Source organism: Ornithodoros turicata, chromosome 4 (genome assembly GCF_037126465.1).
Source record: "Ornithodoros turicata isolate Travis chromosome 4, ASM3712646v1, whole genome shotgun sequence".
Lineage (NCBI taxonomy): Eukaryota > Metazoa > Arthropoda > Arachnida > Ixodida > Argasidae > Ornithodoros > Ornithodoros turicata.
Window position 1 is genome coordinate 71584230 of NC_088204.1, and position 20923 is coordinate 71605152.

Sequence of the window (20923 nt, forward strand, 5' to 3'; positions counted from 1 at the left end):
ATATATGCTGGATTTATTTGATTGCAGCGCGAAACGCTCGCTTGAATCGTGAGTCCCAACACCCAAGGCACCAGGACTTTGGACACTGAAGGGCCGGTTTGACCAACGCTGCCAAATCCGACCGTAGATGTCGACGTGCACCTATAGGGTTTATTCACATGACGTCATCCGCAGGAAGGCGCCACTGTCGCTAGCAGATTTGCCGCCATAATGTACGTCCTCAGGTTTTGACCGTCCAAGCCTTCATACACATCGCATTCACCGACTGTACATTTGGTGTTTCAAAGTCATTGCACTGTGTGAATATTATTTGTACCATAATCCAAGCATATGGCAGCGTACCAGAACCAAGACCGAAACCGAAACCAAACTTCGAGGGACCGACATCATGGCCGCGATTTCACCTTTTCGAAGCTAGTGGCCTCAAGAGGGGTGACGTCGGCGAATAAATCCTATAGAATGGAGTGGTCTTGCGAGGTTGTTGATTTAATAAGGTGCGAAAGCCCAACCAACTGACCCTCCTGTGATAGGATTATAATCTCCCGATTTTGTTTCCTTTGAAAGCCAAAAAGTGGCGGACCGAAACGGCGACTTCCGGTTTAAAAGTAAACAACGTTGAGGGAGGCGTTCGTGGAGATAATGATGACGGCATTGTACTCCTACGCAGTCGGGGTAAATATAGCAACTAGGAGTGACCGTGAGAGGATAGTTGAGAGACCGTCCTCTATCCTTCCGATAAGAATACCGCTGACGTCATTGCGGCCTTAATTATTTTACCGGTATCTTTATGGTTAATCAGATAGATAGTTCGGGAAAAAATAATAACGCGTCAAAAAATGCATAAAGCTTGGAATGTTCAGCACCTGCACACACATATTTACACATGTACTGTTATATGTATACTACTTTATGCTTATGCAGAAGAATAAAAGCTCAGAAGGCCACGAAGTAAATGAAGGAATGAAAGGCAAACAACGAAGGAAGGCGAAGTATAAAAGGTATGGGTATGGTAAGGTAAGGGGTATGGTCAACGTTGCGACGGAAGCTCCGCCTTCGTCCGGACTAAGAGATAGGAGATAGGATCTCTTAGTCCTGATGAAGGCGGAGCTTCTGCCGCAACGTTGACCGTACCCCTAGATACCTTTCTATTAGTAAAAATTGTAATAAATCACTCCCTTTTTTACTTCCCCTATCTTCGTTGTTTGCCTTTCATTCGTTCATAACTACGTTATACTTATATACACTCTAAATAAACCGATATTCTAGTGAATTTCATACGTATACGGATATATTTATTTATACGATACCGAGCACCGAAGCAAGACTGAAGTCAATGGCGGATAAGCAGCTGATTTTGAATGCGGTTATGAAATGAATGAAAGCGGTTATAGGATGGGTGACAAAAAGTTGTATAAGCTTAAGACATTTTCTTCCCTTTGTTATAGCCGTTGGTTGATTGGCCGAGGATTAATGGACAACAACAACAACAAATAAATCGTGACTATCACATATGGGGTAGTTCACCGCTGGAGAGCAGTACACTACCCCATTACACGCGAAACGTGAGATACAGGGCTTTTGGTATTGTCTAGGTTTTAGTACCAATTTCTCTCCCCTCGTAGTTTTTATTTCATTCATTTTTATTTGACATAACACTCAGGACCCTAAAGCATTGCACAGGGGTGTGCGCATTAATACGTAAAGCTAATGCAGATCACACAGATTGAGCGAGAAACATACGAAGGAAACATTTATTTTGAAAAAAAAAACTGAGTAAGTTGGGGTAGAATTACAGCTTCCAGTCCCATATATTGCAGTTACTCTTCCGTTTCAGTACGTTGACCGTGAAATATTCTTTCCAGCACTGCAAATCTTCCATTTAGTCCAAAAAGGAAATGGCAGCACACCCCCCCCCCCCATTTTGTTGTACTAATGCAAAACTGGAAATAAAAGTGAAATGAAATTAAAATAATTGCCGTGAGAATGCATCTATTCCCTAAACGGACGGAGATAATTCTTACTCTTAATGGAGCTTATTCGGAATGACTCGGTCATTTATCGTCGATGCCATAATACCTAGCAATATTAATTTACCTGCTCTCTCTGCACTCCGACCTGTCCGGGTAATGTCAACACCAACACACAAAAAAGTATCCGCGGGGAAATTAATCGGATACATCCCATCCCAGGAGAAACGAGTCCAGAGAAGAGAGAGAATCTCCCGGGGGCAAAATAATAACTTACGTCGTACACACGTTCCTATGCGAAAGAAGAAGCTGTCAAGCCGCGTAAGCAAGGTAGCATTGTTAGACAGACAACCCATTGAAATGACAGATGTGACGCACGCAGTTTCCTTTCACCTTCTGCTAACAAACAGAGATGTGGGACAGCGCCATTGTACAGTCGTAATTGTTGTCCCTCCAGCTGGAACATCATCATCTCCGTTGGCCGTACACTCTGGGAATCTTATTCGGATGGCAGAGAAAATTGGGAGTTTTACTATCGCGTACGCAAGCATATACGCAAAGGTGTCGCGTACGCGAGGAAATGGTATTGTTTACACCGCGCATGCGTCGAACGAAACGCTTTTTTTTTTTTGCTCCAAGCGTACGTACGCTATTTCTCCAACTTAGCGTGCGTACATAGGGCTGCTTGGGTTTCGCTCTCGTGGCATGCGAATGCAACACAGCTCGAGATGGTGGTGGTGGAGGTGGTGGGAACTACTTGGCGTATTCTCTTTGAGATCGAACGGTGTCGGCGCGTTGCGGAGAGACGATGAACTACCGTTACGTGGATAGCTTCCTCGCGTCGTCTGCTTTTACACGTTTATTCCGCGTTGAGTGCAGTAGGTGGAACATTGAGGAACCGAACAGTATCGTACCATCGCGGCACAAGTGATCTTCCGGTGAATATACAGAAGAATTACGGAAAAGAACCATTAACTCCGAACATCGGCCGGAGTGTTATCCACATTAGAAAGGTGACGGTGTCGCTCTCTACAGGTCGATCTCGACTATCGCGTTCGTTCTGGGCAGACTTCACAGGGAACTGTGCCGACATTTGTCTAAAAGCGTCTGGGAATAACCCAGGGAAATCACCCAGACGGCACACACGGCGCCCGGATTAGAACCCGGGTCACCTTACCGCATGCAGTCATCGTACCGTAGCCACTATAGGCCACGGGGGCTGGCAGCTTGCAGTACCCACACGCAAAGCAAGACACGACACCAGTGGCGTTGGACTGAGCGGATTGTCTTGGCTACAGTTGGCTTGCTTCGTTCTTCAAAGTAGACACTGTATAATTTTTACTTTATGGGATAGAGACACAAGGTTTGCGTGAGAGCGCGCTGCGCCGTGAACAATATGAGTGCGTCACGAAACGCAAAGCACGCGCTTTGGTTGTGGCGTACGCAAGGAAATAAGGTGCTCACACTGCGCATGTGCTACACGGAAAGCCACATTCGGAACATGCGACGTTTGTCTCCGCTATTTCCTTCTGTACGCAAGGCGATTGCGTACGCCGGACTAAAACTGTATACTTGGATTCGGATATTTGTGCACAGCGCGGTACGTGGCTACTCTGTTGGAGCGTTCCATAATTGGGACCGTAATCGTCGTGGCTAAATCCTGGACAGGTAAAGAGGATCCTTTCGTTTTGAGAAGCATTTAGGTCTTCTTCGGGGGATGGCCTAATAGTCACCTCCATGCAAAATGACGACGAGGCCTAATGTCACGTGACAGACGAGCGTCACGAAGAAAGCACCCATTTGCATGTGATTGATTGTTGCACAGTGCGTTTATTACGCAATGAATATGTAGGAGTTTTACCCCGGGCCTACTATCTGACCGTGTATGCCCATCTCAACAAAGCTGTATAACAGTGATCCAGTTCTCCAAAAACCGAGAACGAAGGGAGTGTAGGCCGGCGAAAAAATTAATGAGATAGAAGAATCTCACAGATGGCGCAGCGGCCGGCTGCAAACAGTGGTAAACAGTCGTGCGCAGTTTGCTCTTTACGTGTTTTCCCGTATATACATCACCCGTCTTCGCAGAGCTCGACAGAAGGCTTTTCTCCGCCCTCCCTTCCTCCCGTTCTCTCTCTCTCTGATTATGTGTTTTGCCACGTAGAAAGCGGGTCCTGTGCTGCAACCTCTGTCAGCACTCATTCAAACTGTCTGTTTACGCAGCTAAGGAAAACCAAACCGCGAAAGCTGCACCAAATAATTGGAGGCACGGCCGCAAACTTCGGATAATTCAGGTTCGTAAAAAAAAAAAAAAAGAAGAAGAAGTAAATGCGTCCAACTAGATTAATTGTGTCCGTGCAACACCCAACGGGAATGAAGGCTAAAACCGAGAACGAAGATCTACGCGGAAGAAACAAACATCCATAAGGACAGAAGATTCAAAGCAAAAAAAGAGATCCATGCGGCAAAACATCCAGAGCCAAAGATCTACCAGTGTGTATACGTTCGCGGTGGATCTTCGTTCGCACCGGATCAAACAACAACAACTCGATGCTATTGCTGGTGGTGATGTGTAGAATAAAATAATAATCCCCTTCACAATAAGGATCGAAGTCCTACGGTGTCCAAAACGCTTCGGATCTTTTTACCCGAAATCGATCGCTGTACGGGGGAAAAAAAAAGGAAAGAAAAACATACCATAAAGATTCTCTATACCATATCATTCTCGTAGTTATTATCCGGTTACCTTCCTATGTGTTTTCCTTGTGTCCAGTTCCTCTTACGTACCATTAAAGTACAGTCAACCCTCGATTTATGAACACCCTCGGTTTCCCGAAAAATCGTTCATAAATCGAGGGATTCATAAATCGAAAATTCCGTTAAGTGTGTACTATCGAGCATGGAACAGTATTTCCGAGTTGATATTGTGTTTATAATGCAATATATTGTGTAATTTTGCTTTGGACCATGCCTTCCGCTGTGTCAATTGAGGTCAGGAACACTTCTGCAAAAACCCGTTTGTTGTTCGGATTTCGGGGGGTTAAGAACCGAGGGTGCAATACCTCGAAAACGTTTTGTCTGTTCAGGCGTCATTCATAAGACCACGAATAATCCCTTTGAAGGTTTTTGTTGGCCTCGGAACGATCCGTTCATAAATTGAGGGCCAAAACGCTGGGCAACTCCTAGTTGGTTCCCAGAAATTCTATTCATTATTCGAATATCGAGGTTCATAAAACGAGAGAAAAATGCATGTAAAAAGTTTGGTTCCTCGTGCTAGTGTTCGTAAAACGAGGGAATTCATAAATCGAAGGTTCATAAATCGAGGGTTGACTGTATATCACATGATTCATTTTCATTGTAGCTGATGACGTACTACATTGCTGATTCATCGTGCATAAATTTCGTTGTATATATGTTACATTATTATCTTACATTATCGTGGCTTTGTATTTTCTTTTTATATTTTTCTGTACTAAAAGTTATATGTACATATACTCGCGAGTCGTGATGCTGTAGCCCATTATTGTTGTAACCCACTCCCTCATGTAATGTCCTTCATTGGAACAATAAATAAATAAAGATCAAAGCTGCCAAATGAAGTGTCAGCAACGTCATGCTGGCTTGTTAGCAAACCGTTAATATCGTTACGGTGAAGTTAACGTAGGGTACCAACGGGAGCGTGCATGACTCAGAATCTTATCGGTTGATTGGGTGCGGTGGATAAGGCACTTTGGAAGGAACGTTATCAGCAGTTCTAGCAAACCGTTGGTAAAGTTAGCGTGCCTATCGGCAGCCGTGCGTGACTCGGACTTATCCATTGATTGGCGTTCCGGTTGATACGGTTCTACGCAAACCACGCTATCAACGGTTTGCTAAAACTCTCTAATAACCCGCTCAAAACAATTTATTTACCGTGTACGCGTCACAGCGTAAACTCCAATTCGCTTGCTAGTCACACAAAAGTAACAAAAGTAAAATACGTAATAATAATAATAATAATATGGAGTTTTAGTACATCGGAATGTGTTCAAGATAACAGTTCGGAAAACACGATAAGCCAATCACTCTCTTTCTTTGGAGCGAGTGACATCACATTGCTAAGCTTGGATTTGATCACTTCCTTTATCGCATCGTTTTCTTAGAATTCCTGGGAACTCGCTATCAGCCAGTTTTATTGGAGAACGTATAAGTTTCACAATAGCGTTTCCAAAAACGCGATACGCCAATCACCCGACTCATTTGGTGCCGCTGACGTCGCGTTGGCGCTAATCTGATTGACTGACAGTGATACTGAGTCTGAGTCGGAGGGTGGTTACGGTTTTCTAAAACTCCCTAATGAGGTCCCGCTTCTCCTATTGTTCCTGCATGCCTGGCTACATATTCCTGTTCGCTACAACGTTTCACTCCCGGATGATTAATGTGATCCAGAAACGGAACAACGCTGTTGACACCCCGGGGCAAGATAAGAATGGATGAGTCTGTAAATGAACGACTGAGCTCGTTACAGGTAGATCGTTTCGTTCCTCCACTTCATCGCGCGGATGCCTTTGACGCAGCTGTTGATTATTACTGATGTCTGCCAAGGGGAGCTTCGGATGTTTCGTGGCATATCACAGAGGCCCGACAGTGTCTCGTGGCAGTAACGAAGACTGAAGAGGCAGTTCGCGCTTTAAAACGGGCGTAGTGGCATTTCGACTCGCGAACGAATAAAATAAAATATAAACGCGTCGTTTATTTCTCCTCCACATTACAGAATGCAGCTCCGCTGAAAGACCGCTCCAAGAAATGTTTATCGTTAATGTTGTTTAGTGACTCAGTGAATTCGGCGCCAACGCTCGTAATTTCAGTTCGTATAAGCTCGATTGTGCTTTCTTCAGTTGAAGAGGATACCAGAGCTAGTTGAGTGATACAGTCAAACTCCTTTACAACAAAACTCAGGGGACAGCAAAAAAAAAAAAAAAATTGCAGTAAAGGTATTTTCGTTAGAAAGGATGTCCATTATTGAACCTATAGGGCTCCAGCGGGACCGCAAAAAATTTGCTGTAGTGGTATTTTCGTTAAAAGGTGTTCGCTATAAAGGAGTTTGACTGTAATTCCCTTCTATTGTTCGTAACCTATCACACAGGGCGGATTGTTCCCCTTCTTCTATGTACTTTTCCCTTGCACTAAAACGACTTGTATACATAGTTCATTTAACTTCATTCCCATATCTCACATCTAATGTCTCGTGTGTATAATGGGGGTAGGGTAGGGTTGGGTAGTGCTCCGCAGCGGTGGATCACCCCCACATGTCATAGTCACGCTTTATCTGTTGTTGTTCTCTTGCACCCTCGAATGAAGAGGAAATATTCGTTTTATTTCGCATCATAAAACAACGTTTCTCAATACGCGTGATATAAATCAGGGTGGCTTTCGCTAGCAATTTTCGCAGGTACTGGCAAGAGCCGAGAAGTTTCGGTTTCGTCAGTGTCTGCCGTGGGCGGAGAGTATTCAATCCCCCCCCACCCCACCCCATTTTCATACTCAGAGGTCGCGCAATGTGTTGAGGATTCCGTGTTGTGACGTAGTGAGGCAAATATTAGCAGGATTTTCATGTTGCCTCGCATGAAACGTACGATTCGTAGCCCTCGAAACGTTCATCTTGAGAGGCATCTGGGTATTTCTCGGGGGAAGCCTCCTCCCCCCCCACGGGAAAGTTCTGGGGATACTGAAGTCCCCAAGCCCCCACGCAGTCGGCGCCTTGGTCTGAGCGCAAAAGTCGTGCAAGGATCCTTGCCCAGATATCGACGATTGTGGTACTAAAAAAAAAAAAAAGAGAGAGAGAGAGAGAGAGAGAGAGAGAGAGAGAGATGGGTCGTACTTAAAGGAGTTGCGACAGGTCATCCCACGCTATCACAGATAATCGTAAAAGACGTTCTTCGCATCGATGTGAACCTGCATTGAAAGTTTCATAGCGGAGAGGGTAATAGAAGCGGAGAAAATTGGTACAGCGAATACCGAAACTCATGCGGCTCTTACGTCACAGACCTCGCCGCCGCCAGTGAGGCAGCGCACCAGAAGTCACGTGCCTACACCTCCCAATAGGAACGGACGCAACTCTGGGCTCTGTGACGTGTGCGCTTTGCTTGGGAGTGTGTTCGAGGGCCTGTATCTCACTAAGTACGACTCGTAGAAGAATTATTATTTTCCCCTCCGTATTCTGGCGTGCGGCACAATGCGTCCACGATGTAATGCACCACATCTATGAGAGTGTCCCAACCCCTTTAACGTGGAAGTGGAACCGATTACTTCAGAGCGATGAAGAGCACAAGACTGATAAATCTTAAAATGAAGTCTCCTAGGACCTTAAGGAATGATACGGGATGACGCTGCGCAGTTTCACGTTGGGCCACAGCTTTGACAGTGGATTTTACACGAGCTGCAATGTAAAAAAAAAAAAAAAGTCTAGGGCTGTAGTACATGTGCGAAGCAATTGGAAAGCTGCTCTAAAGGCAGTTTCTTGATGTTACGATCTTGATACGATTTCGATGCAGACAAGTCCCTGTATGGAGTGGGAAGCCGGTGACGCAAATTTATCGCGAACGCAAAGAAGTTCGTCCCTTCGTGTCTCTTGTCTTCTCCTATACTCAAGGAACCACCGTCGAATGACTGTACCCGCCATACTGTGGCCGAGAGTGGCCGGGTCTCGTATTTATTGGTTTCCAGTATTTATACTATACTAAGTTTCTAAAACGAGTGTCTAAAACGACAACTTTGCGTACACTCTTAAAAATGAACTTCACCGCATAGCAGGCTCCTACCCAACCATAATCTCGAATGATATCGTTATCTGCCCTGATTTGTTGAAAACAGGAGGCGTACGCCTTTTCTATTACACTTATGGTGTTCATAACTGTCACAGAAAAGGCGTACGCCTCCCGTTTTCAACAAATCAGGGCAGATAACGATATCATTCGAGATTATGGCTGGCTAGGAGCGTGCAATGCGGTGAAGTTCATTTTTAAGAGTGTAGAGTCGCGTGGTGTGTACTGTTCCGGTGGAACGTTTATGCACTTTAAACGGGTCCTAAAACATTCTAGCTATACACTCTAAAAACAGAACTTCACCACAAAGCACGCTGCGCGCCGGCCATTGCCACGAATGACAGGGTTATCGCTTCGAGGAAAGGGGTGGGCGTACGCCTTTCTGTGACAATTTGGATATATGATAATGATATTGATATATATATGTGTGTGATTGATATATAATATTGCCACAAAAAGGCGTACGCCCTCCTCTCTCCTCGAATCAGAAGCGATAACCCTATCATTCGTGACAATGGTTGGCCCACAACGTGCTGTGCGGTGAAGTTCTGTTTTTAGAGTGTAGTCAGTGACAACATAAGTGGTCATACACTTGACCCCGCCCCCACACAAGAATCGCTCCGAATGCAGTGCGGGGAGACTGCTGGGGGGAGAGAGAGAGAGCTGGCACTACATTGCGAAGTGGGGGCGTCGTGCAAAGGATGGTAGCCAATCGCATGAGTCTTCCACGGATGAGTGAGCGGTCCCAATTGTAGGACTTAAGTTGTCACTGACTTTATAGTTCTGGCTATACTGCGGCTGCGGTTCAGATTGGACTTGCATTCGTTTCGAAGCACAACTACACTCTTAAAAATGAACTTCACCGCATAGCACGCTCCCAACCAACCATCATCTTGAATGATATCGTTATCTACCCTGATTTGTTGAAAACGGGAGGCGTACGCCTTTTCATAAGTGTCACAAAAATGGCGTACGCCTCCCGTTTTCAACAAATCAATGCAGGTAACGATATCGTTAGAGGTGATGGTTGGCTAGGAGCGTGCTATGCGGTGAAGTTCATTTTTAAGAGTGTACTCTGTCAGCCAACTTTGGTGCATGCACAATGCATCCACACAAGTTCTATTTCGACACAAACTTGGGTGCGGTATTTTTTTATTATTATTATTATTTTTTATGCCGATGACAAAAGGTCAGCATATATGGCTGCCGCCAGCGTTTCACGCACCGAACTGCTAGAAATTCATCCATGGGAGAACGGCGCGGACGGAGGGCAAACAGGAGAGATGGAGTCGCTCGCGTGGAGCGACAATGTCGTTCACGCGGGGGCCAGAATGCACGTCACATTTCTCAAAATTAGGGAAAACGATATTTTTGCAGGAATGCGATGCGCGTAGATTGCATACTTTGGCTTCTCAAGAGACGAGATCCTTCTCTTGAGGCACCCTCCTTCCGCATCCAGCACACGTGCCCCGCACAAATTTCCACCGCCTACTTCTGTACTTCCTACCCTGGCAAGGATACACGGATGCATTTTTTACGAAGCCCTCTACCGAAGACGATATCTATGTCTTCCGCGGCCACTGGGTAAATAATTTAGACATTCAAAGCACTGTGTACGAAGCAGGTGGAGCCCATCTAGGAGATGAGCGACATTCTGAGTTACGCCCTGCGAGTTTGGAAACCACTGACTCGAGACGTTTTTTTCACTTCCTCCACTTAACCTCGCTTCTTACGCGGTTTCGAATGGTTGAAGGTACACGACGGTTTCAGGCCGTGGCGTTTCCAGACGTACGGTTGCCTCTGGGAAGAAGGGATCTTTGTACGAGCTAAGCTCTACTTTTTGTTTTTTTGTTTATTTATTTATTGTCAAAGCGCAAGAGTCATGCGGTGCTGCATGCGTATACACTTGAACAAAAAATGAAGAGGTTATTACCATAACTACACTCTTAAAAATGAACTTCACCGCATAGCACGCTCATAGCCAACCACCATCTCGAATGATATCGTTATCTGCCCGGATTTGTTGAAAACGGGAGGCGTACGCCTTTTTTGTGACAATTATGAACAGCATAAGTGTCACAAAAAGGCGTACGCCTGCTGTTTTCAACAAATCAGGGCAGATAACGATATCATTAGAGGTGATGGTTGGCTATGAGCATGCTATGCGGTGAGGTTCATTTTTAAGAGTGTACGAGTAAATACCTACATAGGCGAACACCCATTATAAGCACACTCTTAAAAATGAACTTCACCACATAGCACGCTCCTAGCCAACCATCATCCCGAATGACAACGTTCTCGCCCCTGATTTGCTAAAAACGGGAGGAGGAGCCTATTTTGTGCAATTATGCACGGCACAAAATAGGCTCCTCCTCCCGTTTTCAACAAATCAGGGGCGAGAACGTTGTCATTCGGGATGATGGTTGGCTAGGAGCGTGCTATGTGGTGAAGTTCATTTTTAAGAGTGTAGACTCGGAACAGCACACAGCGAACGATGCAATCGCACAATGCGAGAAACAAGGTGAAGATAAAATCCTGCACGCGGTTGAGAGATGGCAGCGGATTTAAAATGATGAAGGCTCGAGAATGGACGCTACAGATGTCCGCAACGAATTCATAAACTTGATGGCACGTCAGAAAGAAGAGAAAAGGAATGCATATTAATGTGACGTGAGAATGGCTCGCACTTTATCAGAGTGCAACCGACGGTGACTGCATGGTGCAACGTGCAGGGCAGCGTTTGCAACGTTCGCCGTTGTTCTAAGCGTTTGAAGTCTTTTTTTTTTTTTATTGTCACGTTTATTTACTTGTTTGTTCGTTATAGCGGTGCACCCGGCCCGGCGCAAGGCGAGAGTACTGTACACTCAAAAAGAAGAAATTTACCGTAACGCATAAGGCAAATCATTACTGATTTTTGGAAAGCGGAGGGCGTACGCCTTTTGGGGGAAATTAACGTAAATGTCACAAAAGGACGTACGCCTCCCGTGTTCAACAAGTCAGGGGAGAGAGTTAGAGCTTTTTTTTAAATGAGAAATTCCGTGTTATTGCCGCGAAGCAAGTGTGGCTACGAGCGGCGTACAGGCGTAGACAGATGGAGAGAAGACAGTAGGAAGGAGTAGTGGAAAGGGTGTTAGTATGCGTCCTGGGCCTACTTCAGGGGAACTGCGCTGATATCCGTCTGGAAAGCCTACCGGACCACCAGGGAAAACCTCAGACAGCACCGCCGGTGCCGGGACTCGAACGCGCGGCACCTCCCAAGTCGCGGCGTCGAAGGCGATCATTCTAACCGCTACACCACGCGAGCTGCTATACACTCTTAGAAATGAACTTCACCGCATAGCACGCTCCTAGCCAACCATCATATCGAATGATATCGTTGTCTGCCCTGATTTGTTGAAAACGAGAGGCGTACGCCTTTTTGTGACACTTATGCTGTTCATAATTGTCACAGAAAAGGCGTACGCCTACCGTTTTCAACAATATCATTCGAGATGATGGTTGGCTAGGAGCGTGCTATGCGGTGAAGTTCATTTTTAAGAATGTAGAGTGAGAGTTCACACGAGCATTAATGAGCGAGCAGAGACAGCTCACGCCAACTTTAAAGGGGCTATGAACTCTACCAAGCTAGCCCGGCGGTCTTAACTTGTTGGCTGTGACACCTTTTGCATAGATGTTGATGTTGATGAAGAAAAATACTAGGGAGAGATTGAATTCGTCACACGACAAGTAGATAAATGGATAAATTTGTATAGATAAATCTGATAGGTCCATATCTTCACCACATATAGCACGCTGCTAGCCAACCGTCATCCCCAATGAGAACGTTCTCGCTCCTGATTTGTTGATAACGGGAATACACTCTTAAAAATGAACTTCACCACATAGCACGCTCCTAGCCAACCATCACCCCGAATGACAACGTTCTCGCCCTAGATTTGTTGAAAACGGGAGGAGGAGCCTATTTTGTGCCGTGCATAATGGGTACAAAATAGGCTCCTCCTCCCGTTTTCAACAAATCTAGGGCGAGAACGTTGTCATTCGGGGTGATGGTTGGCTAGGAGCGTGCTATGTGGTGAAGTTCATTTTTAAGAGTGTAGGAGTCTATTATGGCTACAAAATAGGCTCCGCCTCCCATCTTCAACAAATCAGCGACGAGAACGTTGTCATCCGGGATGATGGTTGGCTAAGAGCGTGCTATGTGGAAAAGTTCATTTTTAAGAGTGTAGAGCAGAACGTTGTGTGTACCTCCGCGTTGGTGTGTGATTGGGTGCTACAATTCTTCAAATGACGTAACAATGGATAGAGGTATCTGGATGGCGGTATACGTCAACTGGTCCGTATCCGAAAAAAAAAGTGCGTTTTTGTATTACCTCTGCACAGGTTATGAAGGAGAAGTATTGAACAATAAATTGAAAACAGAATTACGAAGTGTAGAAGAACAATATTACACCAATTACACCCGTAACTAAATACCTGCAGATAGGAGTTCTTACCTCCTTTAATAATAACACTAGAAAAAATATGGTTTCGTTCCCGAGCGCGATTACAGCAACCCTTGGAAACATTCCCCCAGTGCCCCCAGGGTGACTGTTATCGCGCTTGGAAATGAGACAGAATTTTTTTCCAGTGTTATTATTAAGGTTGACGGGACCTGTACGACCGGTGGCGCCAAAGTCACTTCTAATGCTTTTCTTTAAAGAACGGAAAGGAGAGCTGCTTTTAATTTGTACGTAACGCCTAATTGTAATACCTTTCAGAGAATGCAGGAAAACATGCGCCATAGGAAATAGGATATATACAGGCCGTGAAAAGAAGATACGAAGATACAACAACAACTTTATTTTTAAGAATGGGGATGATGAAAGATGGTGAATGGGGAGTTTCATCGCCAGGGGCGATACTGAATTCCAAATACTGAATACGCGAATAACAGAATTTTAGTCAAACGTACGCGCGTACTTCATGTGTGCGCAAAGAAATCGTGTATCCACCCTGCACTCTTAAAAATGAACTTCACCACATAGCACGCTCCTAGCCAAACATCATTTCGAATGATATCGTTATCTGCCCTGATTTGTCGAAAACGGGAGGCGTACACCTTTTTTGTGACACTTACGCTGTTCATAATTGTCACAAAAAGGCGTACGCCTCCTGTTTTCAACAAATCAGGGCAGATAACGATATCATTCGAAATGATGTTTGGCTAGGAGCATGCTATGTGGTGAAGTTCATTTTTAAGAGTGTGCGCATGCGCTAAACGCCCGTAGAGTGCAACGCCTATTTCCTTGCGTATACAACCCGTACGAAGTACTAAAACTCTCTTATCACGATTTTGCTTCTTTTTATTTCACTTTATTTTATCTTTATTTTTTTCGTTTTCAGTGTCGCATTCAATGAAGTGTATACTATATCTTTTTTCTCTTTTCTGCGCCCAGATTGTCCGCTATTGGAAATAGCGTGCTTCGTTTGTCTCGTGCCCTTGGTTTGCTCCAATTTTATTGGTGCATGAGTCACGCTCGCGTCTTGAAGGCGCCCACGTGCAGCTGCGTAACAGGTGCGAGCCTCTCGTGCATTCTGGGAAAACAGTCATGGTCTTGACAGGGAGCAATATCGCATCTCATCCATGTTCTAAGCGTCTTGGGAGCAACAAAAGGAGCAATGGAAACACGTCTTCTTTTTCTCTTCAGTATTTAGTCAATCTGGCTAAAAACTTCCGCGCGCGTGTCTGCGCCTCCGACATGCACGCGCGGGTGCAATACCCACGTCCGCGCGCAAACTGCACTTTTGTTTTTTAACTTCAAAGTCCCTTCCGCGACGAGGAGAAACACAGGCGCGAGCTGCGAGTATACTCCTCAAGGCTGTCCTTGGTGGGTCTGTCCCGTTGACCACGTTATTAGTACATAGTACGCAACGAAACAGGGATGCAACTTGGACGACCATATTAAATCTCACCTATTCCTCCTTAAAAAAGAAAGAAGTGCCTTGCCCGCGTCCTGTCCGCTACCCGAGTTGATGAGACCCAGACCTGACCCCGCTTACCTGCACAATATCGCACATCAGAACCCGCAGCCGCAGGAAAGCGAAGTATCCCGCGGGTACCCACCGGTCGCGCAGGACTCTAAATATGGCATAAATGTAGGCGAGCTAGTGGAGGTATTCCACACTGAAAAAAGCCTCAGTTTGGGCAAAGTGTATTTAAAAAAAAAGACGACGAGGGGACACAAAGGATTCAAGTCAGCAAAACTTTTTTGTTGTCTGTGGCCAAAGATTACCTGTACAGTCGTTCTCACACTTCCCTGAAGTGTTTACGGGTTCGCAACTCGACACAAAATCCCGTTTTCGAATTTCATTTTAGTGGTAAGAATCCAGAGAGTCCTCGTCATCTGATAAGGACGGGTTTTACGTCTCCCTCTATGGGATATAGAGGATACAAAGATATCGATGAGAGACATATAGAGGATATAAAAACGGGAGGCGTACGCCATTTTTATGGAATTATGCAGTTCATAATTGCCATACGACCCCCGTTTTCATCAAATCAGGGGAGAGAACGTTGTCATTCGGGACGATGGTTGGCTCGGAGCGTGTTATGCGGTGAAGCTCTGTTTTTTAGAGTGTATGTTACTTCTTTTATGAGCGTGATGCACTTTCTGTATCTAATTCGAAGTACGATTCAAGTGAACCTGGCTCAACACTGCTCCTGACCTATTGTGTCAACGAATTTGAATGTAACCTTCGCAAATTAAATACCTGTACACTAAAAACAGAGCTTCACCGCATAGCATGCTTCTAGTCAGCCACCATCCCGAATGACAACGGTGTCCCCCTTGATTTGATGAAAAAGGGGGGGGGGAGCGTACGCCATTTTTGTGGCAATTATGAACCACGTAATGTCAAAAAAATGGCGCACGCCCCCGGTTTTAAGCAAATCAGGGGAGAGAACGATCTCACTATTATTGGTTGGCTATAATTACAGGCGTGCCTAGCGGTCCCGCCTTATAATTTGTAATGTATAGAATGTCTAAATAAAGCACTTATCTATCTATCTATAGACGACCTGCGCCCCTACATAATTGATTACGTAACGCCGCCGCGCAAAGCATGCTCGTGGGCATTATCAGCCTTTTCGGCCTATCAGAAAACGCGTTTTTCCCGCTTCTTGCCCACCACAGCAAAATATAACCTCGAACCGGTCTTCTCGTGACCGTCACATATTTGTAAACAGAGGGTCGTCTATGTGGTGAAGTTCATTTAAGATTGTGGAACCAAAGAGGGATCCATCCTATTGTGACGTCACATCGGGCATTTCCGCCGGTCATGCGGCCGCGGGAGAGGCCACGTGCTTACGAGAACCAATAGGAATGCCAGAGGTTCTCCTTCTCCCGGCGCCTAAGTTAGATATGCAAAATTTCTGGAAATTTTGAACCGCTAATAGCAAAAAGAAAAACAAGGTTTTCGTTTCATGTTTAGTAGTAATAATAAAAAAAAGACATTTTCATTTTGATGCTACTTATATTGGCTAGCAAACATTAGAGGACAAATCATCAATATGGGTATTATTTGTTTAACTCACAAACAGGTGACAAGTTTAGGTCAATGTAACCATTGGAGTCATGAACACGTCATGTCATGTCACATGAAGTTGTCATGGAGGAGTGTCGTTGGGAGGAACCCGAGAGGTCTGCCTGCCTGATTAGGCGGCATGTTTCTCGGGAAGGGAAAGATGGTGGAGAGGAGGAAAGGGTGAAGTGAAAGACCGAGCGGAATCCGCTCGGGGGGAGGATAGCTGCGTCCACGGGCCGACTTCAGGGGAACTGTGCCGGCATACGCCTATTACACATCTGAGGGAAACCCAGGAAAAACCCCAGACGGCACAGCCGGCCCGCGGATTCGAACCGCGGACCTCCCAGTCTCCAAGCGCACGCGTTACCGCTGCGCCACCGGAGCTGGTTGTATGAAGTTGTCATGTGTACGAAATGCCGAGAATTCACGGTAAAGAACGGCTTTCTCATAATTTCGTTTGAGGAAGACATTAAAGAAAATATATTGAGATAAACTAACTTTTCATTGTTTAGTGACTAAGATTCATAGGAGTAAGAGCGTTCATCCTATAAATAAAAAGTCGAATATCTTTTATCTAGTATAACTAAAAAAATCAAACTACAGGGCAAAACAGAACAAGTTATCTAACAAGTGTAATAGTGGACCACAATAACTAAACAAGCAATTTTGACGTCGTTTACGCATTATATTTTGCACACACAAAAAAGAGAAAACAACAAAATGAACATATAATGCCACACACTGCACTGTGCAGCAGGCTGTATTGTATTGTCATCAAGTGGGAGGGAGACCGCCTCGCACGTACACAATCTCTGTCTCACACGCCGTATAACTCCCCCGAAAGAGAGCCTGCGTTGTGCATATGCCATACCTAGTGACTCTACTTAGACCTATTTGGTGACTCTAGCCACACTGTGCGAACAATCCTGCAAATTCTGAAGAGTCGGTACTTACAAATAAATATACGTCGAAAGCTACCCTTCAAACCGTTATAATGCTTCTCAAAAAGCCTAGTAGCTTCCCTATATGAAAGAACTGATGTTCTGAGGCTGGAACAACACAGAAGGGGCAAATACATACAAAGCCTCAATTTGCCTAAGAAGTCAGTGACTTTCATCTTTCATCAGGTGCTGGGCCCATGGTCCAGTCCAGCTCATACACGCCAAGGTCTGCGTCACCTCTGGGACTTCTTGTCATCAACAGGCCTCTCCACCCTGCTTTGATTACCGGACCCCTTATCATATCCATCATCATCTCTCAGCACGTACAAGTGGCACTGGGGCAGCGCCCAGCCTGCTGGCCGGCATCAGCCCCATCTCATCATCGTATCTCTATTTGTGTGTGTGTGTGTGTCATCTTTCATCTTTCATAGCTTCCCTATACAACTTCTGCAGATACAAGTTGGCATATGTCGTACATGTTCCATGTGGTACTGGATAAAGTAATTGAGAAGACAGAAAAAAAATTATTTAAGTACAACCACTGTTCAGTTAATACCCGTTTCGAATGTCAAGCTAATCGCCGACGTCTGGTTAACCTTTAATTGTACAGTCGGCACGTCAATGGGCACAGCTAGAAAGAATGAAAGAATGAATGTCACAGCGGAACATGTAGCTCAGTTCTGCTCGAAGCTACAACAAATACATCGGGTGACGATGAATGAGGAACTTTGCCATTCAGTTTGTGGCACACTGGTCTACGAAGCATAGCAAACGATTTCAATGGGGTTTTCCGGTGGGAAACTATGAAAACCTATGGAAACAGGAGTAAAATGACTTTAGAACACATGGACTGAGTTTGTTGCACTTAAATTAGCGAGTTAAATTATTACGCGGTTGTGTGGGTACCGACGTAATCTGTCATACGAACAGGAATTGCCCCTAATTCTTCTCAACTTTAACTCAACTTTTTTTTCCCAGGTTACGGGGTTACCTATATGTTAAGTAAAAGTCTACTACGAGGTCTTTGTATTGCCAACTGTAGGATGGGTCAACCTCTTTTAATCTATGGGTCAAACAGCAGGTGACAAGGGTAACCCAAATACGTAGGCGGAAGCAAGATAACAGTGGGAGCATTCATTCGAATAGTCGATCGCGTGCGCTAAAAGCGTGTAATACTTGATTTTCCCAACAGCAATCACGCTGCTGTACAAACAGATCCGAATCGCCATTTCGCATTCTTTCTTTTCTTTTTTTTGTTTTCCTGGGATTTCCAAATGTTTGCCTCTTATTTCTCCGTTCCGCAAGGTCGATAGCACGGTCCCATTGTCTGGAGAAAAAAAAATGCTCTCAGCACGCATAGAAGAAACAAAAAGCGGTAAAGGTCGATCGAACTGTGCATCATGACGCTTAAACTCGTAGATCAAAACTTATGACTATTATTTGTGCCTGGTGCGCTTCAGCTAAAACAATAAATGCTGCGAACGACCGGCTAAAGAGGCATCTGTCAAACGGCATTTCGCACTACAATAGCTGTTGCTCCGGCAAGGAGAATTCAAGGTTAAGAGCCGTGCTTTCTTGACTGACCGCAGCAAGGCCAGGACATGTCGTTACCGCAAGCCGCTTTCTATGGTAAAAAGTAGGCGATAAAACACGAATATGCATGCGCGGACTCTGATGGCGAACACACGCGGACGACAACAACACGGCTTTCTGAGCCAAGCATACGACCTCTGTTAGCTGTCATAACTGCGAATGTGTTTATAACAAAGCGATCCTGATTGCGCATATAATTCGTGAACCGTGCACGATTAGATGAAAATTCGAATCGATAATTCTACTCTGAACGGCAAAGCGCGCGCACACCGCAGTTAGTTTGGTGGTTGTTGGTATCGGCGTGTGCACGGAGTTTTAATAAGGATGTCGAGCGTGTTCCGTATTCGCTTCCTCACAGACACCAGCTGGGGATTATCTGATGACATGATACGAAGGTCAACAGAGGCGAGAAAGTGCAGATAAATGACACAAGCCCGCCGTGTATTTACGCTAGGCCTAGCTTAAAAAGAAAAAGTGTCTCCCTCGAGCGGCTTCTTCTATCGTCTGCTATCGGATGCGTGAAGCAGACAGCCGCAGGCCGCCTACAAATTGCGGATGGAATGACTGTCTTCTTGTGTGACTTTTTTATGCGCGTAGAAATTTAAATCGAGAGCGAACGATGCGCTCGAAAATCAAGTATGATTCATAACAGCCTGAGTGAGGCGCCTTTTCTTTCTTTCTTACCTTAGGGTCGATGCCGAGGGCCTCGTAGCTGAGCTCGGTGCCGTTGAGGTAAGGATCTGATTGTGTCCCAGTGCCTGACTCTTTCTTTCCAACGATGGATGCCATGGTGGGATCCACAAGACCGGCAGAAGCCGAGCCGTTGAGTACGCGAGTTGCCATGTACGAAGCGAAGGGCCTCGTCGTTAGCTTTCGCCGTCGCTCTCACGTTGCTGGGCCTAACGCGGTCTTCCCTCGCTTGTCAAGACTGCGACTGCGCTGTCGGTTCACACAAAACTTGCGCAGACGACACTGCCAAAACAACACTCACACGTTGAGACGGATAGCTCCCTCGAGAAAGCGCGGATTCACTTTTCAAAATGAGCAAACACCTCGAAATATCGAGCAAGTATATATTTTTGGCGTGGCACCGCGAAAAAATCTGTTCGAGCAGCCGGCAACACGACGATACGCAGACGGCGACGCACTGGAGTTGTATCTGCTGATGTCTCTGCTGGCTCTACTGCTTTTTCACTGCGTGGTTGGCGCCCTTTTCGAAGAATCCAGGGGACGATTGGGGATTGAACGAGGGTTCGAGGGGGAACCGTTTTTCTTTCTCCCTTTCTACTGCACTGTAAAGCTCTAAAGAAGGGGGATTCTATTCAGGAGGGCATGCTAAAGGAGCTGGGGAGAATCGAAGACGGATTGGTGAATGCCGGGGCGAGGGGGGTGACACATGAGAAAGAGAGCTGAGGCGAACACATGTTGGCCTTTCTAGCGCGTTCTTTTTTTTTCTTTTTTTTCTGGCGCTCACTTGCTTGGCCGCGTGGTTCTTCATAGCAGGCGCTGCATGCAACAAGAGGAAAACAATCCCGTCTGCTCTTTCTCTCTTCGGTTGCTTTGTCAGTTTTTTTACATGTCACTCATAATCAGTAGGGTCTTCTGAGTACACACGCGTTCGGTTGTCGAGACCCATCAGCACAACGTGAATCTTGCCTGATCGCTTCAGGGATACTGCGCTTCATATAGTTCAAATCCTTCAAAATGTTTTCTTTTTTTAACATTATTCACACAATGGAGGTGACCTTCTGCCTTTATCCCGCTTCCAAGGTTTCAACACAAGTGCCGAGCTCAGTTTTGAACTTTATTACCAAATTATTATTTACAACACCGTGTTGCTTTTTACCCTCAATCTGTTCATCAAAATTAACACAAAGGCAAATATTAAATCAGATTTACATAATTTTAAACTCCACCACACATTTAACAAAATGTTTCCCTATGGGTAAATTAGGTTACATTTACGGTCTACAATATAATTAGCCTACTAAAATGTTGGCATTATGGAAGATGGCTCTCATGTAGTTGTCCACAAATCAAAAGAGCACGCCGCATTGCA

General features: G+C 45.4%; 1 protein-coding gene across 1 annotated transcript in view; it reads right to left on the minus strand.

The window, feature by feature from the left end:
- Positions 1–20214, minus strand: part of LOC135391829 (RNA binding protein fox-1 homolog 3-like) — a 318229-nt gene extending 298015 nt beyond the window's left edge. Inside the window, exon 1 of the mRNA XM_064622323.1 lies at positions 19549–20214. Coding sequence (XP_064478393.1) covers positions 19549–19707 — 159 coding nt within the window. The 5' untranslated portion in view covers positions 19708–20214. The remainder of the gene's footprint in view (positions 1–19548) is intronic.
- Between the last annotated feature and the right edge of the window lie 709 nt (positions 20215–20923).